The following is a 19,104-nucleotide window of genomic DNA, read 5'->3' on the forward strand; positions in this document are numbered from 1 at the left end:
GGGGGTGCCCCTTCATAAAGGAGGCGTTAGTATTTTGCTTTGCGGGCTGCCCCAAGTCCTCTTTTGACCCTGGGACTGCCCCCGAGGTCTTCCTCTTGAACCCGACGGTGGAGGCCGTCAAGACTGTCTGGAGGCAGATGCTCCTGGCACTGGAGAAGATGCACGTTTAAAAGGAAAAAACGTTTAAACTTCTTCTTTACTGGTATAGAAGACCTTTTCCCATTAGAAATTCTTTGGATATACTTATCCAGCTCGTCTCCAAACAACCGTTCACCATTAAAAGGGAAACTGGCCAGGAGCTTTTTACATGGCGCTTCGGCTGACCAATTCTTCAACCATAAGACTCTGCACATATGTACCAGCCCTAGCATAAGCCGTGAGGCTTGAATAATAGAATCTTTCATAGCATACACTGTGAAACAAAGTGCCTCTGATATGCCAGCCAATTGCTGGGCCTGCTGATCAGGAATAATCTTGCGTACCTTCACAAACTGGTTCTCTATGGACTAAGATACTCCAATTGCCGCAAGAGCCGGCTGCACAACTGAACCTGCAAGAGCAATGTTATTTTTAAAAAGAAATTCCAACTTTTTATCTGTTGGATCCTTCAACATTTGCTCATTGTCTACAGGACAAGTCAGGTTTTTATTTACCAAGGATAAAGCAGCATCAATTCCTGGAATCCCCCATTTCTTATAGAATTCCTCCTCCATAGGATAAAGTATAGAAAACTTTTTTAGAGGAAAAAACTGTTTATCTGGGTGCTCCCACTCAGAAGACATCAGCTTTTTTAGCCATGAATGGATAGGAAAGGCATCCACCTTGGGGAGGCTTTAGTGATCCCATACCAGAGGTGGGCTCATCAATAGACTGCGCTACATGCAGTAAAAAAGTTGAGCGAACCTACTTAGTAAGGGAGTGTACCAACAGTTTTTCTTGTGAGGCTGCTCCCTCCATATTAGGATCTTCGGAAGAGGAGTCATCAAGCCTCTTCCTGATCCTTTGAAAGGACTTCATGATCTCCTGCCCCTTGTTCCTTAGTATGAAGGTCCTGAGCAATGGACGGGGATCTGCTACGCTTGGGCCCACTGTGGGAAGCGAACATAGCATCAATCTTCTGTTCCAAACTTAAAATGGTAGAAGAAAAAACCTCCTGAATATATATATATAGTGTCCAGAGCTGCTGCAACACCAGTCCCCCCTGACGGCTCACTCTGACCGGCCGAATCACTCTCAGAGGAGGATGTCATTTTTTTTAGACATGGATTTAGGTTGCCGTAAAACAATCGATCCTCTAGAACCCTTTGACGTGTTTCTTGTCCCCCTTCTGCTCATAGCCTGATGCACAAAGCAGAGGCACTACCAGAAGGAATGCATACACTGCTAGGTCTATGGTCCAGCACAATTGCTGCTATTAATGCCCAGCCTGATGCAGCAGTAAAAAAATGTGTCAAAGGAAATGCCCATGTCACCAAACCTGTTAATGCCACCCCCTCAAGCTTACCGGAGGATCTGCTGTTCGGCTGGAGGAGGAGGAAGCTTTTCGGCTCTCTGACACAGCGCTGTTTCCAGCATGAGGCGGTGAGTGCTCAATACAGGCCCCAGTGGTGACACATAGGCATGACAACATTTTATGTTAAAGGAGACATTTATAAGAAAATTCAAAAAATTTCTTAGAAAACTCCACTTACCTTTCCCGACGCAGGGTTTTCTGTGGTAAACCAACAGACCCAATCTTCACCCTTCACGGTGGGTTCTGTTAAACCTTCAGGAGCAGGGGATCCTAGAGGAAACCCACTATATCCTGGACCTGCAACAGCACCCCGCCAGTAAAACTTTATGGCCTTACTACCAAAAAGTTCCAGGGATCCCAGGGTCCAGCTCTCTAAAAAGAGAAGCATTCACAGGCAAAAACCCCGTTTCTTCGGCTACAAGGCCCGGGTACCATTCAATCTGGCCACAAGAGACACTTTGAATGGATCCGGTCAGCATGGCTAGCCCCAGCAAGGATTGCTCCAGTGGAGCTCAGCACAGCACATCTTTACTCGTGACCAACACCTTAGATACTGGCGAAAAAACTGAGGTATTCCCAGTAGTGGGAGGGGTTATATAGGGAGTGCACTTTTTGTCTTAGGGCGTGCCAGTGTCCATCACCTGAAGGTGGCCTTTAACCCACATAGTAACTACTATGGCTCTGTGTCCCGTGATGTACGATAAGAAATTGAAATTTGACTTCAAAATTAAAACTGGCCTTTAGGGCATGTTCATACTTCAATACCTTAAATAATAACATATGAGATTTTTCACTCCAGCAGTATATAATGAGTTTAGAAATTGTAGAGAAATGATAACTAATGCATTACAATTTAATTACACCCATTCGATTCCAGACAACTAAAATGAGTTTTAGTCGACCAAAATGTACTGGAGATTTTAGTCGACTAAAAGGTAGGACATTTTAAGTTCGATAGATAGATATATACAGTCAGGTCCATAAATATTGGGACATTGACACAATTCTAATCTTTTTGGATCTATACAACACCACAATGGATTTGAAATGAAACGAACAAGATGTGGTTTAACTGCAGACTTTCAGCTTTAATTTGAGGGTATTTACATCCAAATCAGGTGAACGGTGTAGGAATTACAACAGTTTGTATATGTGCCTCCCACTTTTTAAGGAACCAAAAGTAATGGGACAGATTAACAATCATCCAAACTTTCACTTTTTAATACATGGTTGCAAATCCTTTGCAGTCAATTACAGCCTGAAGTCTGGAATGCATAGACATCACCAGACGCTGGGTTTCATCCCTGGTGATGCTTTGCCAGGCCTCTACTGCAACGGTCTTCAGTTCCTGCTTGTTCTTGGGGCATTTTCCCTTCAGTTTTGTCTTCAGCAAGTGAAATGCATGCTCAAATCGGATTCAGGTCTGGTGATTGACTTGGCCATTGCATAACATTCCACTTCTTCTCTTAAAAAACTCTTTGGTTGCTTTTGCAGTATGCTTCGGGTCATTGTCCATCTGCACTGTGAAGCACCGTCCATTGAGTTCTGAAGCATTTTGCTGAATATGAGCAGATATTGCCCGAAACACTTCAGAATTCATCCTGCTGCTTGTCAGCAGTCACATCATCAATAAATACAAGAGAACCAGTTCCATTAGCAGCCATACATGCCCACGCCATGACACTACCACCACCATGCTTCACTGATGAGGTGGTATGCTTTGGATCATGAGCAGTTCCTTTCTTTCTCCATACTCTTCTCTTTCCATCACTCTGGTACAAGTTGATCTTAGTCTCATCTGTCCATAGGATGCTGTTCCAGAACTGTGAAGGCTTTTTTCGATGTTGTTTGGCAATCTCTAATCTGGCCTTCCTGTTTTTGAGGCCCACCAATGGTTTACATCTTGTGGTGAACCCTCTGTATTTACGCTGGTGAAGTCTTCTCTTGATTGTTGACTTTGACACACATACACCTACCTCCTAGAGCAGTGTTTCTCAACTCCAGTCCTCGAGGCGCCCCAACAGGTCATGTTTTCAGGCTCTCCATTATTTTGCACAGGTGATTTGATCAGTTTCACTGCCTTAGTAATTACCACAGCCATTTCATCAGAGGGAAATCCTGAAAACATGACCTGTTGGGGTGCCTTGAGGACTGGAGTTGAGGAACACTGTCCTAGAGAATGTTCTTGATCTGGCTAACTGTTGTGAAGGGTGTTTTCTTCACCAGGGAAAGAATTCTTCGGTCATCCACCACAGTTGTTTTCCTGGTCTTTTGGTGTTGCTGAGCTCACCGGTGCGTTCTTTCTTTTTAAGGATGTTCCAAACAGTTGATTTGGCCACACCTAATGTTTTTGCTATCTCTCTGATGGGTTTGTTTTGTTTTTTCAGCCTAATGATCGCTTGCTTCACTGATAGTGACAGCTCTTTGGATCTCATATTGAGAGTTGACAGCAAAAGATTCCAAATGCAAATAGCACACTTGAAATTAACTCTGGACTTTTTATCTGCTCCTTGTAAATGGGATGAGGGAATAACACACACCTGGCCATGGAACAGCTGAGCAGCCAATTGTCCCATTACTTTTGGTCCCTTAAAAAGTAGGAGGCACATATACAAACTGTTGTAATTCCTACACCGTTCACCTGATTTGGATGTAAATAAAAATTAAAGCTGAAAGTCTGCAGTTAAAGCACATCTTGTTCGTTTCATTTCAAATCCATTGTGGTGGTGTATAGAGCCAAAAAGATTACAATTGTGTCGATGTCCCAATATTTATGGACCTCACTATATATTTATTATGTACATTTAGGAAATAAGCCAGGCCTTCTTTAAACCAATCTACTGAGCTTACCAAAAACACCTCTAGAGGGGGTCTATTCCACAGCTCTTATTGTGAAAATACCATTCCGTACTTGTAAATGAAATCTTTTTTTCACTAGACGCAGAGAGTGTCCATTTGTCCTTTTTGATGACCTTAAAGTGAACTCAACACCAAGTTCACTATATGGACCACTGATGTATTTGTACATGTTGATCATATCCTCTTCTATCTCCTCTGCTCGAGAGGGAATACATTCAGTTCTTCTAATCTTTCCTCATAGCTAAGCTCCTCCATGCCTCTTACCAGTTGGGCTGCCCTTCTCTGAACTTTGTCCAGTTCTGATATCCTTTTTGAGAACTGGTGCCCAAAACTGAACTGCATACTGCAAATGAGGTCTTACTAATAAATTGTACAGGGGCAAAATTATATATCTCTCTCTGGAGTCCATACCTCTTAATACAAGAAAGGACTTTGCTCGCTTTGGAAACCACAGCTTGGCATTGTATGCTATTAAGCTTATGATCTACCAAAACCCCTAGATCCTTCTCCACTATAGATTCCCCCAGTTGTACTCCCCCTAGTATGTATGATGCATGCATATTCTTAGCCCCAAAGTGCATAACTTGACATTTATCAACATTAAACTTAATTTGCCACTTAGTTGCCCAATTAGACACTGCATTGAGGTTGGCTTGTAAATTGGAGACATCCTGTAAGGGCGTTAATCCACTGCATAGCTTGGTGTCATCTGCCAAGACTGAAATGGTACTTTTAAATCCCGGACCCTGTATCATTTATAAAGCTATTAAAAAGTAAGGGTCCCAACACTGAACCTTGGGGTACACCACTGATAACCTTAGACCATTCAGAGTAAGATTCATTAACCACTACTCTGAATTTGTTTTTTTAGCCAGTTTTCTATCCATTTACAAATTTATCTTTGCAAGCCTGTAGACTTTACCTTACACATTAGCCGTGTGTGGGGAACTGTGTCAAATGCTTTTGCAAAATCCAAGTATACCACGTCCACAGCCACCCCTCTGTCCAAGGTTTTACCTACCTCCTCATAAAAAGAAATCAGATTTGTTTGACATCGGTCTTTCATGAATCCATGCCATCTGTTGCTTAAAATATTTTTACAGCAAGAATTCCTCTATGTGGTCTTTAATTAAACTCTAGTATCATCCCAACTATAAAAAGTTAAACTAACAGGTCTATAGTTAGTTGGTAAAGACTTTGATCCCTTTTTAAATATGGGCACCACATTAGCCTTACGTCAATCCAGTGGTAACATTTGAGTCATTAACCGCTTCAGCCCCGGAAGATTTGGCTACTCAATGACCAGGCCATTATTTACGATTCGGCACTGCATCGCTTTAACCAACAATTGCGCGGTCGTGTGACGATGTACCCAAACAAAATTGACATCCTTTTTTTCCCACAAATAGAGCTTTCTTTTGGTGGTATTTGATCGCCTCTGAGGTTATTTTTTGCGCTATAAACAAAAGAACAGCGACAATTTTGAAAAAAAAAAAAAAAAATCAATATCTTTTAGTTTTTGCTATAACAAATATCCCACATTTTTTATCAAAAAAAAAAAAAAAAACTTTTTTCCTCAGTTTAGGCTGATATGTATTCTTCTTTCTTCTACATATTTTTTGTTAAAAAAAAAAAAAAAAAAAAATCGCAATAAGCATATATTGATTGGTTTTCGCAAAAGTTATAGCGTCTACAAAATAGGAGATAGATTAATGGCATTTTTAATATTTCAATTTTTTTTTACTAGTAATGGCGGCAATCTGCGATTTTTATCAGGACTGCGACATTATGGCGGACACATCAGACACTTTTGACACATTTTTGAAACCATTGACAATTATACAGCGATCAGTGCTATAAAAATTAACTGATTACTGTGTAAATGTCACTGGCGGGGGGGTTAACAATAGGGGGTGAGCAAGGGGTTAACTGTGTTCCCCGCCCCTGGTGGCGCGTGCCCCTAGTGGCCAAAAGGTGAAGCAACGTAAGGTAACGTTGTTTCGCCCAGCCGTGCCATTCTGCCGCAGTAGTTGTTTAAAGATTTCAGAGCATATCACTTTTGAACCATTGTGGATCATTTGGGGCTGTATAATACCACCCCCATTATGGACATGAGCTTCCCCATGCTCCTTTATACACTGAGCTGAAGAAAGTATTTAATAAATCAGCCTTCTCTTTGTCCCCAGTCACCCACTCTAGATTTTTTTTGTAAAGGGTCTACATGCTCAGACCTGACTTTTATACCATTAATATATTTGAAGAATTTTTGCGGGTTTGTCTTGATTTCCTTTTTACATATTCTGTTATATTCCTGGTAGCATTTAAATGATAGTATTCCTTCATTTTTATATTTTTAAAAGATCTTTTATTATTATTTATAGCTGTTTTAACTTTGACTGTGAGCCACATAGGTTTTATTTTTAGCCTTTTAAACTTATTGCCTATGGGAATATATTTTACAGTGAGTTCCCATACAGTCTTTGAAGAATTCCCATTTCTGCTCTGTGTCCATTGATGCCAATATTCTCTCCCAGTCTAAGTCCTGGAGAGCAGCCCTCAGAAAATTGCGCTCTTAACCACTTGCTGACTGCCTCACGCAGATATACTGCGGCAGAATGGCAGGGGCAGGCAGAGGAACGTATGGGTACATTACTCCCCATCCGCGGGCGGGGGGCGCGGTGCCCGAGGTGGTCGGCATCGTTGCAGGAGCGATCCGTCCTGAGGGGGAGGAAACTGATTCATGACCTCTCCCTCACGATCGCTCCTGATGAATGGGAAGCTTCCTCTGCTTCGGAAACGTAAACAGAAGCAGAGGAAGTGATGTCATCTCTCCTTGTGGAGCCTTTTCGTTCCGGCTGCCGAGGAGAGAAGAGAGAAGACACCAATGTGAGTTTGCACCAACAGCACACCAACACCAGTACACATAGGCACACAAAATCACCCCCCAATCAGCCCCGATCACCCCTGACCACCCCCCTGCACCCCCTGTCACAGTGACACAAATAGCAGTTTTGATTTTTTTACTGATCACTGCATTGGTGTCATTTTGTGACTGTTATAAGTGTTAAAGCAATTAGTGGTAGGTCCCTTTAGATCTAGGGTACCCCCCAAACCCCCTCTAATAAAGGTTTAACCCCTTGATCACCTCCCAGTTAACCCTTTCATCACTCTGTCATCAGTGTCACTAATCGATTATTTTTCTGATTGCCATATAAGTGTCACGGGTGACGCTAGTTAGCCGCCTGTTAGTTATTTAGGTTCACCATCAGCTTTTTATAGCGTCAAGTACCCCCATATACTACCTAATAAAGGTTTTAACCCCAATTGCCTCCTAGTTAACCCTTTCACCCCCTGTCACCAGTGATCAACGTATAAAAGTGTCATGGATGACGCTAGGTAGCCAGTTATTTAGGTTCACCGTCAGCTACCCCCATATACTACCTAATAAAGGTTTTAACCCCCTGATTGCCCCCTAGTTAACCCTTTCACCAATGATCACCGTATAAGTGTTACGGGTGACGCTGGTTAAATTGTTTTTTATAGCCGCCGTTTATTACCCAATAAAGGTTTAACCCCTGATCACCCGGCGGGTGATATCAGGTTTTAGTGTCAGTCAGCGTCTGCGTCGCCCCAGGCAGCGTCAGATTAGTGCTAATACCCACACACGCAGCATACACCTCCCTTAGTGGTATAGTGTTTGAATGGATCAATATCTGATCAGATCTATACTAGCGTCCCCAGTAGTTTAGGGTTCCCAAAAACGCAGTATTAGCGGGATCATCCCAGATACCTGCTAGCACCTGCGTTTTGCCCCTCCGCCCAGCCCACCCAAGTGCAGTATCGATCACTGTCACTTACAAAATACTAAACACATAACTGTAGCGTTCGCAGAGTCAGGCCTGATCCCTAAGATCGCAACAGTTTTTTTTGGTAGCGTTTGATACAGTTGCTGACAGCCTAGGAGCTTTTTTTTATCTGTGAGTCTCACTACTGTACCAGTAAATTTAGAGCCCAAAATGGCAAATCGAAGGTACAGTAGTGAAGAGGCTTACACGTTTCTGAGCATGACAGATGGTGAAGAGGAAGTCACTCATCTGTCAGATTCAGGCTCAGAATGCCATCCTGTGGACCACAGCAGCTCCATGACAGATAGCTCCGACGATGGAGTTGTGGTCCCTGCCAAGGTCAGGCGTACCAGACCCCGATCTGCTGCTGTTGTTGAGGTGTAAGAACCGCAGGGCTCTCGTATGGAGCAGAGAAGTACTAATGCCGCTCATCCTGGTGAACTGGCAAGCACCAGCGGCCTAGTACACCCAGGTCATACATGCAGCACTGCAGTATCACATGGTAACGTGGTGAGTCCCATAAGTGCAGTTCAAGCTGGCGAGGTGGCAAGCACAAGTAGTGTCCTACTGCCACCAAGAAGACAAAAACAGGCCCGTCGTGCCCATAGTGTCCTTCCTGCAGAATTTGCCAATTCTAATTCTAATCCACTTCTGCAGGACCCGTACTTCCCCCATTCACTGGCCAACCCGGAATTCAGGTGGAAACAGTTGATTTTACGTCACTTGATTTTTAATCACTGTTTTTCACAGAAGATCTCTATAGATCTATTGAGGACCAAAGTATTTTGTATGCTGGTCAATTTATCGCCGCTAATCCCCAGTCCTCCCTTGCCAGAGATTGGAAACCAATTACAGTTTCCGAATTTAAGACCTTTCTGGGCCTATCCCTCGACATGGGCATAGTTAAAATGAGTATTTTGCGGTCATATTGGTCCACTGACCCAATTTACCATATGCTCGCGTTCTCTGCTTCCATGGCCAGGGCACGATACAAGCAGATCTTGTGATTCATGCATTTCAACAACAATGAACTCTGTCGTCCTCGTGGAGACCCTGGATACGATCGGCTCTACAAAATTCGGCCCCTCATAAACCACTTCCAAGTTTTTCAGCCTTGTTTACTCCCCATCAAGTTGTCTGCGATGATGAGTCCCCGATTAAGTTTTCTGGCCGCTTGTCTTTCAAACAGTGTTTTCCCAGCAAGCGTGCCAGATATGGGGTCAAGATGTATAAGCTCTGTGACAGGGCCACAGGCTATACATATAGTTTTATGGTTTAGGAGGTGTGGTAGAGCGTTGCCCTGCCATGGTCTAGAAGGAGGTTGTGACATGGGTTGAGGGGCTCCAGGGAGCTTGTAACATGAAGAGGAAACTGGCCTTTCAGTTTCCTCAGTGTTTTGAAAAGTCCACTTTGGGCCCTGGAGCTCTGGGATTTCTGAGAGATCCAGGTGGGATGAAATCCCTAGTCCTGGGTCCTGATTTTGAGAACACCCAGCATACTAATTGGTCAGGTGTGTGCTGGGCTTTTAGTAACAACCTGACCATGGTTCTGAGCTCCACCCAGCAGATAGGAAGTCTGAGTACCAGGAGTCAGGAGGGCTCCATGTGGGAGCCAGTGCAGCAAGAGGCTGCTAGCTGTGTGCAGCAAGTTGGTCGGTGAAACAGTCTGTACGGTACAGACAAGGGCCTGGCGTATAAGGCCAGAGCAGCAGTGCTGCAAGAGCTATCTAAGCTCAATGTCGTTTTGTTGATGGGAAAAGGAATGCTGAAACCCCTGCGAGGGAAACCTATGTTTGTTTGCTGAACTTGCTTTTAATAAAAATGGGCAAATAAAGCCCTTAAAAAGAAGAAACAGTGAGTGGCTGTGTCCTTAAAGCTCTACATTTGACGCTAGTCCTTTACACGTGGTGGAGAAGTGCTGTGGGCACAATCTGAGATCCCTACAATCAAGTAAGTTCATCTGTTATATGAAATGTGTTTTGGTGCATGAGACTGCATAATCTGTGTGTGCAGGTGAGGAGAACCTGCAAGAGAAGGGTAACTAGCCTTAAAGAGTCAGTGCTCCAATTTGTTCCTGAACTGTGCAAAATTATTCTGGAGTGACTGAGTATGGGGCGGTCAAAGCTCCTAAAAGAAGCAAGGATGGCTGAGATGATAGATAGAGCTCTGTGGCTGGAGGGATTGTTACTGCCTGATCGAACCCCATACATGCCTGAACAGAGTTTTCCAAGGAGAAAGAGGGCTGGTGTTATCCCTAGCAACACTGGTGCAATGGGTGCACAGGTGACTGCGAGTATGGAGAGTCCACCAAAGTCTGAGTCTGCAGTGGATTGGTGCAAGCGGCACCTGGCAGCACTGAACCAAGTTAACCACTTGACATCCGCGCTATGGCCGAATGACGGCCACAGCGCGGACCTACATTCCCGGGAGGCCGTCATATGACGGCCTCCCCTGTGCACGCTCCCTGCGCGCGCCCTGCAGGGCGCGCGCCGGGCGCGGTGTGATCACCGAGTCACTGAGACTCGGCTGATCACCGATCTGAGTAAGGGGCCGGTCCCGGCCCCTTACCATGTGATCAGCTGTCAGCCAATGACAGCTGATCACATGATGTAAACAGGAAGATCGGTAATCGGTTTTTTTTTTACTCGCGCTGACAGCGCGAGTAAAGAAAAAAGCCGATCACCGGCTCAGATGCCAGGGACATCAGTCCCAAAGTAAGAGCACAAAACATTCTCATCAGTGCCACCCAAAAGTGCCACCTAACAGTGCCACCTAACAGTGCCCACAGTGCCACCTAACAGTGCCCACAGTGCCACCTAACAGTGCCCACAGTGCCACCTATCAATGCCAACAAGTGCCACCTATCAATGCTCACAAGTGCCACCTACCAATGCCCACCTGTAGTGCCAATCAGTGCCACCTGTCAGTGCTGCCCATCACTGCCACCCATCAGTGCCCATCACTGCCACCCATCAGTGCCCATCACTGCCACCTATCAGTGCCCATCACTGCCGCCTCATCAACGTACATCAATGAAGGAGAAAAATTACCCGTTAAAATTTTTTTATAACAAAATATAAAAAAAAAAAATTTTTTTTTTAAAAAAAATTCAGGTTTTTAAATTTTTTTAACAAAAAGTAAAAACCGCAGAGGTGATCAAATACCACTAAAAGAAAGCTCTATTTGTGGGAAAAAAATGATAAAAATTTCATTTGGGTACAGCGTTGTATGACCGCGCAATTGTCATTCAAAATGCGTTAGCGCTGAAAGCTAAAAATTGGTCTGGATAGGAGGGGGGTTTAAGTGCTCGGTAAGCAAGTGGTTAAAGAGGAGAGCAACCCAACCCTTAGTGTAAGGAGAGAGCGGCTGGATGCTCATACCTGGGAGAGGGGTGTTGTTGCCCCTGGAAACGCTGGTGCAAGTAGGCCAGCTATCAAAGGTGCAGAGGCCTAAGCTTGAAAGCAGATGCAGTGTGGGAAGCCCTGACAAGACATAGAACCAAGTGCACAGTTTGCGGTGCAGTGAGTGGGAGCATGCAGTCTCCAAGTGCCCTTTGTCCCAGGCTACAGTGCAAAGCTACCTAGCAAAACAAAGGTCTGCATCTGTGTTTGAGAAGCCTGCTCTGAGTGCCAGGAGTGAGCAACTGGCTTACCAAAAGTTTGAAAGGAGGGCAGTTGCCCATAGCAATGCCTATGATGTCAGGTCGGAGAACTGCAAGACAAAGATGTTGCCTATAGAGGATCGTGGCAAGTTTAAAGTGACACCGCTTCATAGAAAGAGAAGTTTACATGTTTGGGAGAGCCAGCAAAGTGCAGCTGGGAAAGCACAGTTTCCGTTAGCAACTAGAGAAAATGTGCCAATGGGAATGAGGAGCTACAAGGAAGAGGTGGCTCACCAGCCTCAGAGATGCCAGTGAGATTCTGCATGTTGGGAGAGTGCCATCTCCCTTAGCAACAGGAGAAATCATCAAGTACCATGCCTGGAATGTGGTCAACTGGGGCATGGGATCTTTTCTTGTCCCAGCTTGTGGAATACGGCTGCCGATATTGTTGCTGGGCTTAACTCTTCGCCTGCAAGCCCGGATTCCTGTATTAAAACGTTTGTAGTCACCCCTGGCAACAGAGAGGAAATTCCTGTTGTGCCTGCTGTAGTTTCATCCCCTGGCCACCAGTAGAAGTGCAGTACAAGAAGGTCAACATACTCAAATGAACATGGCAAGACCTGTTACTCGGATGGGTAATACTGTTGCTGTTGAAGTAATGGGAAAGTGACTATGGGATTGCTCACACTGAAGTGGAAGTGATCCCAGAGGGGAGATCCACTGTTGGTGCAGAAAAGGACTTGCCTCACTGCAGTGCCCTGTCCAGTGGGGAGGCAAGTGTTAAAATTGAATGTGATGATGTGAAACTTACTGAGGAGTATGTTCATACTGGTATTGAGTTAACTAATGCTGATAATGTGATGCTTAATGAGGTAGGGGTGATCGCTAAGCAGGATGGGCTATTCCCCTTAGCAATGATATATAAGGCTGCAGAGGTGTCCCTAGAAACCTCAAGGGAGCTCTGTGTGCTGGAGCCAGAGGTTGCCCGGGACAACTGTGGTGCCACTCTGATGGATAAGAAGTTACTTGATCTTGGTGATAATGTGTCAAATGGTAAAACTAAAATGTCTGAAATTACCTGTGGTGATAATGGGTTACTGCGGTCTGTCACTGCTGACAGCAAAAGTCTTCATAAGTTTAATGAAGCCCCCCCCAGCAAGGTGGTGAAGTTATGGTATTGCAGCCTGCTGTGTTTAAACAAAAGTGATACGTGCAATGTGCCTGCTGTGGAGCCACTCTGTCCTGCGTCTCCTTTGGCAGTTGGAGCGGTACTACGTAGTACCTCTGATGGGAGTACAGAGAAAATAGACTGGTACAGATGGGCAACAAGTCTGTTGGCTTTATTGAAAGAAGTCTCAGTGTGTAACAATGGAGCAGACACCATTTCTGCTGTGCTAAATGGAGGGACATCAGAGCAGCTTCTGGACCAGGGCTCACTTACTGCTGTTGCAGAGGATATTCCTCAGGAGATGGAAGGGCCAAGAGAGATTGAGCACATGGCAGAGGTTGTGTCCACAACCCATAAAGGAGTTATTGATGTTGTATACCAAACTAATGCTATCCATATAGAAGACCAGGAACAGATCATTGACACTGAGCCTGAGAGTTTTGTGGTGACTCCCGGACCTGGCTGCGCGCTAGGAGAGCACCAGGTTATTGCATTGGATACCTCTAGTGAGGAGGAAGCTCATTTAAGAAGCGCCACCTCTAAGGCATTAGTAAATGAGTCTTTCCACATCTCTAGGAACATGAAGGACCCCAAGAAGGTCTTAGGTGTGGAATCACACTGCCTTTGTATGACAGATATGCTGAGAGAAACCTTAGAATGTTGGGAGTGTACAGCCAGCGTATATCCTGCCATCCTCGCCTGCGTTTGGAGAACTTGTGCCATGGGGTATGCATAAATGGAGCTGGATGTTACAGGCTGTACGATGCAAAGATTGCCAAAGTTGGAAGCGTTTAATGCGATTATTTTTAATGTGGAAAGTTGTCTCACAGTGTGCTAAATTGCTTCATACGGAGGTTGTGTATGAGAGGCACTCTGGAATACTGTTGGACAGGACAGAAGTCTGGGCGGAAGTGCCAGAGGGCACAAGTATATGTGATGTGGTTGGGGGTCATCAACCCAAAGCTGAAAATGGATGATGATGATGATGATGATGATGATGATGATCAGGTATCAGGACAGTTGCTGGAAAAGGATCATGTGGCAGTGGAGTTGAGGGTTAGTGACGTTGTCATGGTAGACAACAACTCCACTTTGTGCGATTCTCCTCCAGACACTGGCTTGCAAAAGACTGGCGAGATGAGTTTTGATAAATGTGGTGATATTTCGAATAATGAGGAAAAGTGCAACGCACTGGTAAATGTTTCAGTTACCATGGGTAACAACAAAAACAAGGGTAGACCTGATGGTCAAGGTGACATGGTTGCTGTTAATCTTAAAAAATACAGGAAGATGAATAATGGTCCCATACAGGATCAGGATTGTAATCCTGGGAAAGATTTTCAGAGGTCCAGGAACCTCCCAATTTGCAAGAGTAAAAGTTCTAAGGACACTGGCCCAAAGCTTAACAAGTCGTCATTAAAAGAGTTTAATTCCCAAATAAAAGTGCCCACACTTATGGCTAAAAAGGTGTTTAAAAATGTGACCACTTTACAAGTAAAGAGAAAAAGGTTGGAAAAAAACGTCAAAGACCTTAGTAAGTCCCCTAATGTTAAAGTGTTTGAAGGTGTGGCCCCAAAGAAAATGAGCAGATGGAATTTTTGGAAGCACACCCGTAAAGGAACAGGGGTATCTTTTTAGTACCCAAGTCAGTGTAGCAGGGGGACACAGTAAAAGTCACCTGATAAGACTGGGTGTGGCCCTTGTGGGTGATAGCTGGCACAGAGGTGCCAATTTGAAGAGGTTTGGCTGGTGTGTTATGCCCCCTCCGGGTTGAAACAGGGGGGAGGATATGTGGCAGAGCGTTGCCCTGGTCTAGAAGGAGGTTGTGACCCAGAATTCTCAACTGGACGGGTTGAGGGGCTCCAGGGAGCTTGTAACATGAAGAGGAAACTGGCCTTTCCGTTTCCTCATAAATACACACACATACTATATATATATATATATATATATATATATATATATATATATATATATATATATGTATGTATATGTATATATACACATATACACACATATACACACACATACACACCTCATTTTGATTTCAAGACCATTGACTCTTGGTTCTTTGGTCTACTGAAAAATAATGATTCTAATGCTTAAAGCTAAACAGGTGCAAGGTTTGGAAGGGATACATGCAGAGATGAAAAGAAATTATCAAATACTAACCTGGACTTCAGCAATTCTGGAAGTACTTTTAAGTAAACCTTAAGTAATTCTTCAGATAGTCCTGTTTTTTGATGGCTGCTTGTATGGCTGTATGATGCTGAAACACCAATCTGTTGAGAATGGTGTGCCATCTCTACCCCTCTTTGTAGAACTGCATTAAAGACAAGTGTGTACAACTTCCATTGAATTACTGCATTTCCCTTCTGGATGATGAAGCAGATGTGGCTGGCAATAGGTAAACTCAGGTGTGAATCAGTACTAAAGACAAGTTCTTGGTAAGCTTCCAAAGAATCCCATTTCCACATCATGTCTTCTGACCCACTGCTTGGTAGAACACCCTGAAATCTGCACAAACTTGAAGATAAAGCAGGCTCAGATTTGCCTTGAATTGTGTCCTGCAATTCAGCTAAATGTTCACCATCCATTGCACATATGTTGCATGATGCTTGTTTGAATGTATTTGAGCTTTCACCCCCACCTAGCTGATCCAACATCAAATTTGCAAGTAGACTCAGGGTGTGATGTTGTACATTTGTTAATCTTGGCATCTTAAATGCATAAAGAAGAGGTACAATAACAGATGCAGGATCCATACAACAACAAATCCCCACAGTCTCTATCCCTGAAATAATCTGTTGGCATGTAGGCATCAGCAATGCCTGATGCAGTAAACGTAAACATTGATGTGCACACACTGCGATGCAACAACTTCTTTCAGGATATTGGACCTCCCCACACATATTTTCATCAAAAGAATCTTGAACACGACTTTTAAAAATAGACACTGGAAGACCAGAAAGATCTCTGTGATGATGCATGAAGTGTGAAAATTCACATCTCCTATGTCTTTTTCTAGTGCACATTGACTGATGCAGTTGCTCAGATTTGACTTTTTTGATAACACTGATTATTTTTATGACATTACCGATGAGTAATGATACATGTTCACAAGCCTGATAATTTAGGCTTTCACAATGTAGACATTTTGACTCCATATAAAGGATCGCTTTTTCAAGGAGATCAAATCCACTGTACTGTACAAAGTCATGTAAAAGTTCTATAGACTGACTAAAATATAAAGGATTTGGTGCTGCACATTTAAGACATAACAACATGATTTGAAAAATGCCTTCAAAAAGCTCTGAGATCAAAAGAGCTTGATGTTGACATCTAGGCATCTCTAATGTTTCTGCAACATCTTTGGCTGTCTTTTGGTGGTATATGTCAGACCTGTTATTTAGGAACAATTTATATTTTAAGGCTGTTTTTAACAAATCATTAAGGTTTTTCTTTAAATTGTCTGGCATAATATCCCTGCTATTAATGTCGGCACACAGTAGTCCTAACACTGTGCGTAACAGCATTCTCTGCACCAATGCCACTTTTTCCTCAGTCCATCCTGATGCCAATGTTCCTTTATCACGTGCATAAAAATCACCAAAGCCTAAAAGGAACTCTGTTAAAGCTGGGATGACAGTCACAGAAAGTGAAGTGCTATGATTCAGCTTTATATCAAAGTTGGAAAGTTTTTCAAGCAAAGATAGCAATATTCGACAAAGATCAAACGGGGAGGTGTTTTTATCCGACAGAGAAACCGGTCTTTCTAAAAGATTACTATTTGGAAAGCTAGTGTCTGGTTTTGGTTTACATTCCAAATTCTGTTGGGGAAAACCTTTGTCAGATACAGCTGACTCCCAAGATTGAGCTGTAATGGTATGTGGTGCATGTCTTTGTTTAGTCGCAGAGAACGACTTTTCATCCAGGACTTCTTCAGAATCTGATGTAGACAGTGACTTTTTTTCATCCTTTGATGTGTGACACTGTGTGTTTTTGGACTGGCGTCTTGATTTATGGTGTCGTGAATTAACATTTAACACATTTGAGAAGTCTGATGAGGAGGAAATCCCTTCAGCATCTACTTTCCTCTGAGGCTTTTGCAGAGTTGAACAGCTCTCTTTGGTAGCAAAAGGTTCTGCTTCAAGTGAAGGTAAAATAACCTCTGAAAAATTGAAAATAAAATAAAAAAATGGTTATGAACCTTACAGAAAAACTATCACGAAACAAAAACAGATGCTTCCATTGCTGGCCTCTTTTAGCAATTGCCATTTGCCTAGCTGCCACACTGCCTATCTGGCTTTCATAGTCATTTTAGGGATGTAGAGAAGAACTGGCTGACATTCCTGACCTTCTTATGTAAAGTAGATTCTGCAGTATAATGAAGCATCCACTCAAAAAGTCCGGGCTGCCTCCTTATAAAAATCATCTGCTGTACCTGTGGGCAAATGGTACCTGAAAAGAAATCATTCGATTTCTACTTGTCTTAAGCCCCATACACACGATAGGACTTTGTACAAACTTTCCCTTGGATTTTTGTACAAAGGGCGTTGGCCAGAAGTTTGTCTTACATACAGACGGCAGGACTTTTCCAGCCAACTTTCACCAAATCACGTGGTTTTTCAGCTCTTTACCACCACCCTCTGGTCAACGTCTGTATTGTTGTCTGATACTGTGTCAATCTCGCCACTTTTATCGGCGAGATTGACACCTTGCGAGCCGGGTTCACACTGGTGCGGGGATCCAACTTGGATCCCCGCCAATGCCAGGCACTGTGTTTGGTATGAATCTTGAGGGGGAACTCCACGCCAAATTTTAAATAAAAAACCAGCATGGGTTCCCCTCCAGGGGCATACCAGACCCTTAGATCTGGTATGGATTTTAAGGAGAACCCCCTACGCTGAAAAAACGGCTTGGGGGTCCCCCCAAGATCCATACCAGATCCTTATCCGAGCACGCAGCCCAGCCGGTCAAGAAAGGGGGTGGGGACGAGCGAGCGCCCCCCCCCTCCTGAGCCGTACCAGGCCGCATGCTCTCAACATGGGGGGGTGGGTGCTTTGGGGGAGGGGGCGCCCTGCGGACCCCCCACCCCAAAGCACCTTGTCCCCATGTTAATGAGGACAAGGGCCTCTGCCCGACAACCCTGGCTGTTGGTTGTCGGGGTCTGTGGGCAGGGGGGCTTATCAGAATCCGGGAGCCCCCTTTAATAAGGGGGCCCCCAGATCCCAGCCCCCCACCCTTTGTGAATGAGTATGGGGTACATCATACCCATACCCATTCACCTAGGGAAAAAAGTGTCAATAAAAAAACACAGTACACAGGTTTTTAAAGTAATTTATTAGGCAGCTCCGGGGGTCTTCTTCTGACTCCGGGGGTGTTCTTCTGACTCCGGGGGGTCTCTCCGGCGTCTTCTCCTGGTGTCCGGATCTTCTGCCGGCTCCTCCGCTATCTTCTGCCGCTCTTTTGCTAGCAGTGGCCCGGACTTCTGGATCGTCCTGTTCCCTCTTCTCTTCCAGAGATGTTGACACGCTGACAGCTGGAATGCTCTCAGAGAGCTCTGCAATGGACTTATATAGGCGGTGACCCCGCCCCCTTATGAGGTCACAGTCCCTGGGCATGCTGAGACTGTGATCTCATAAGGGGTCGTGGTCATCGGGTGACATGACTACGCCCCCTTATGACCTCACAGTCCCAGCATGCCCCGGGACTGTGATGTCATAGGGGTGGGGTCACCGCCTATATAAGTTCATTGCGGAGCGCTCAGAGAGCATTCCAGCTGGAGAGAGCGTTGTGTCAACATCTCTGGAAGAGAAGAGGGAAGAAGACATCTCTGAAGACTGGGCTCCTCCGCTAGCGAAAGAGCGGCAAAAGAGCAGAAGATAGCGGAGGAGCCCAGCAGAAGGAAGAAGGCACCGGAGAAGAATCAAAGAACGCGGAGACACCGGAGAGAGGAGAAAAGACCTGAGAGACCGAAGTCGGCAGAAGACCCCCGGAGCTGCCTAATAAATGACTTTAAAAACCTGTGTACCGTGTTTTTTTATTGACACTTTTTTCCTAGGTGAATGGGTAGGGGTACGATGTACCCCATACTCATTCACAAAGGGTGGGGGGCTGGG

At 44.5% G+C, this 19,104-nt stretch overlaps 1 protein-coding gene across 2 annotated transcripts in view; it reads right to left on the reverse strand.

The window, feature by feature from the left end:
- LYST (lysosomal trafficking regulator) overlaps window positions 1-19,104 on the reverse strand; it is a 556,505-nt gene that overhangs the window by 437,134 nt on the left and 100,267 nt on the right. For both annotated transcript variants that reach the window (XM_073627506.1, XM_073627507.1), the window contains one exon: window positions 15,155-17,153. In XM_073627506.1, coding sequence (XP_073483607.1) covers window positions 15,155-17,153 — 1,999 coding nt within the window. The remainder of the gene's footprint in view (window positions 1-15,154; window positions 17,154-19,104) is intronic.

The sequence above is a fragment of the Aquarana catesbeiana genome, linkage group LG04 (assembly GCF_042186555.1).
Source record: "Aquarana catesbeiana isolate 2022-GZ linkage group LG04, ASM4218655v1, whole genome shotgun sequence".
Taxonomy (NCBI): Eukaryota; Metazoa; Chordata; class Amphibia; order Anura; family Ranidae; genus Aquarana; species Aquarana catesbeiana.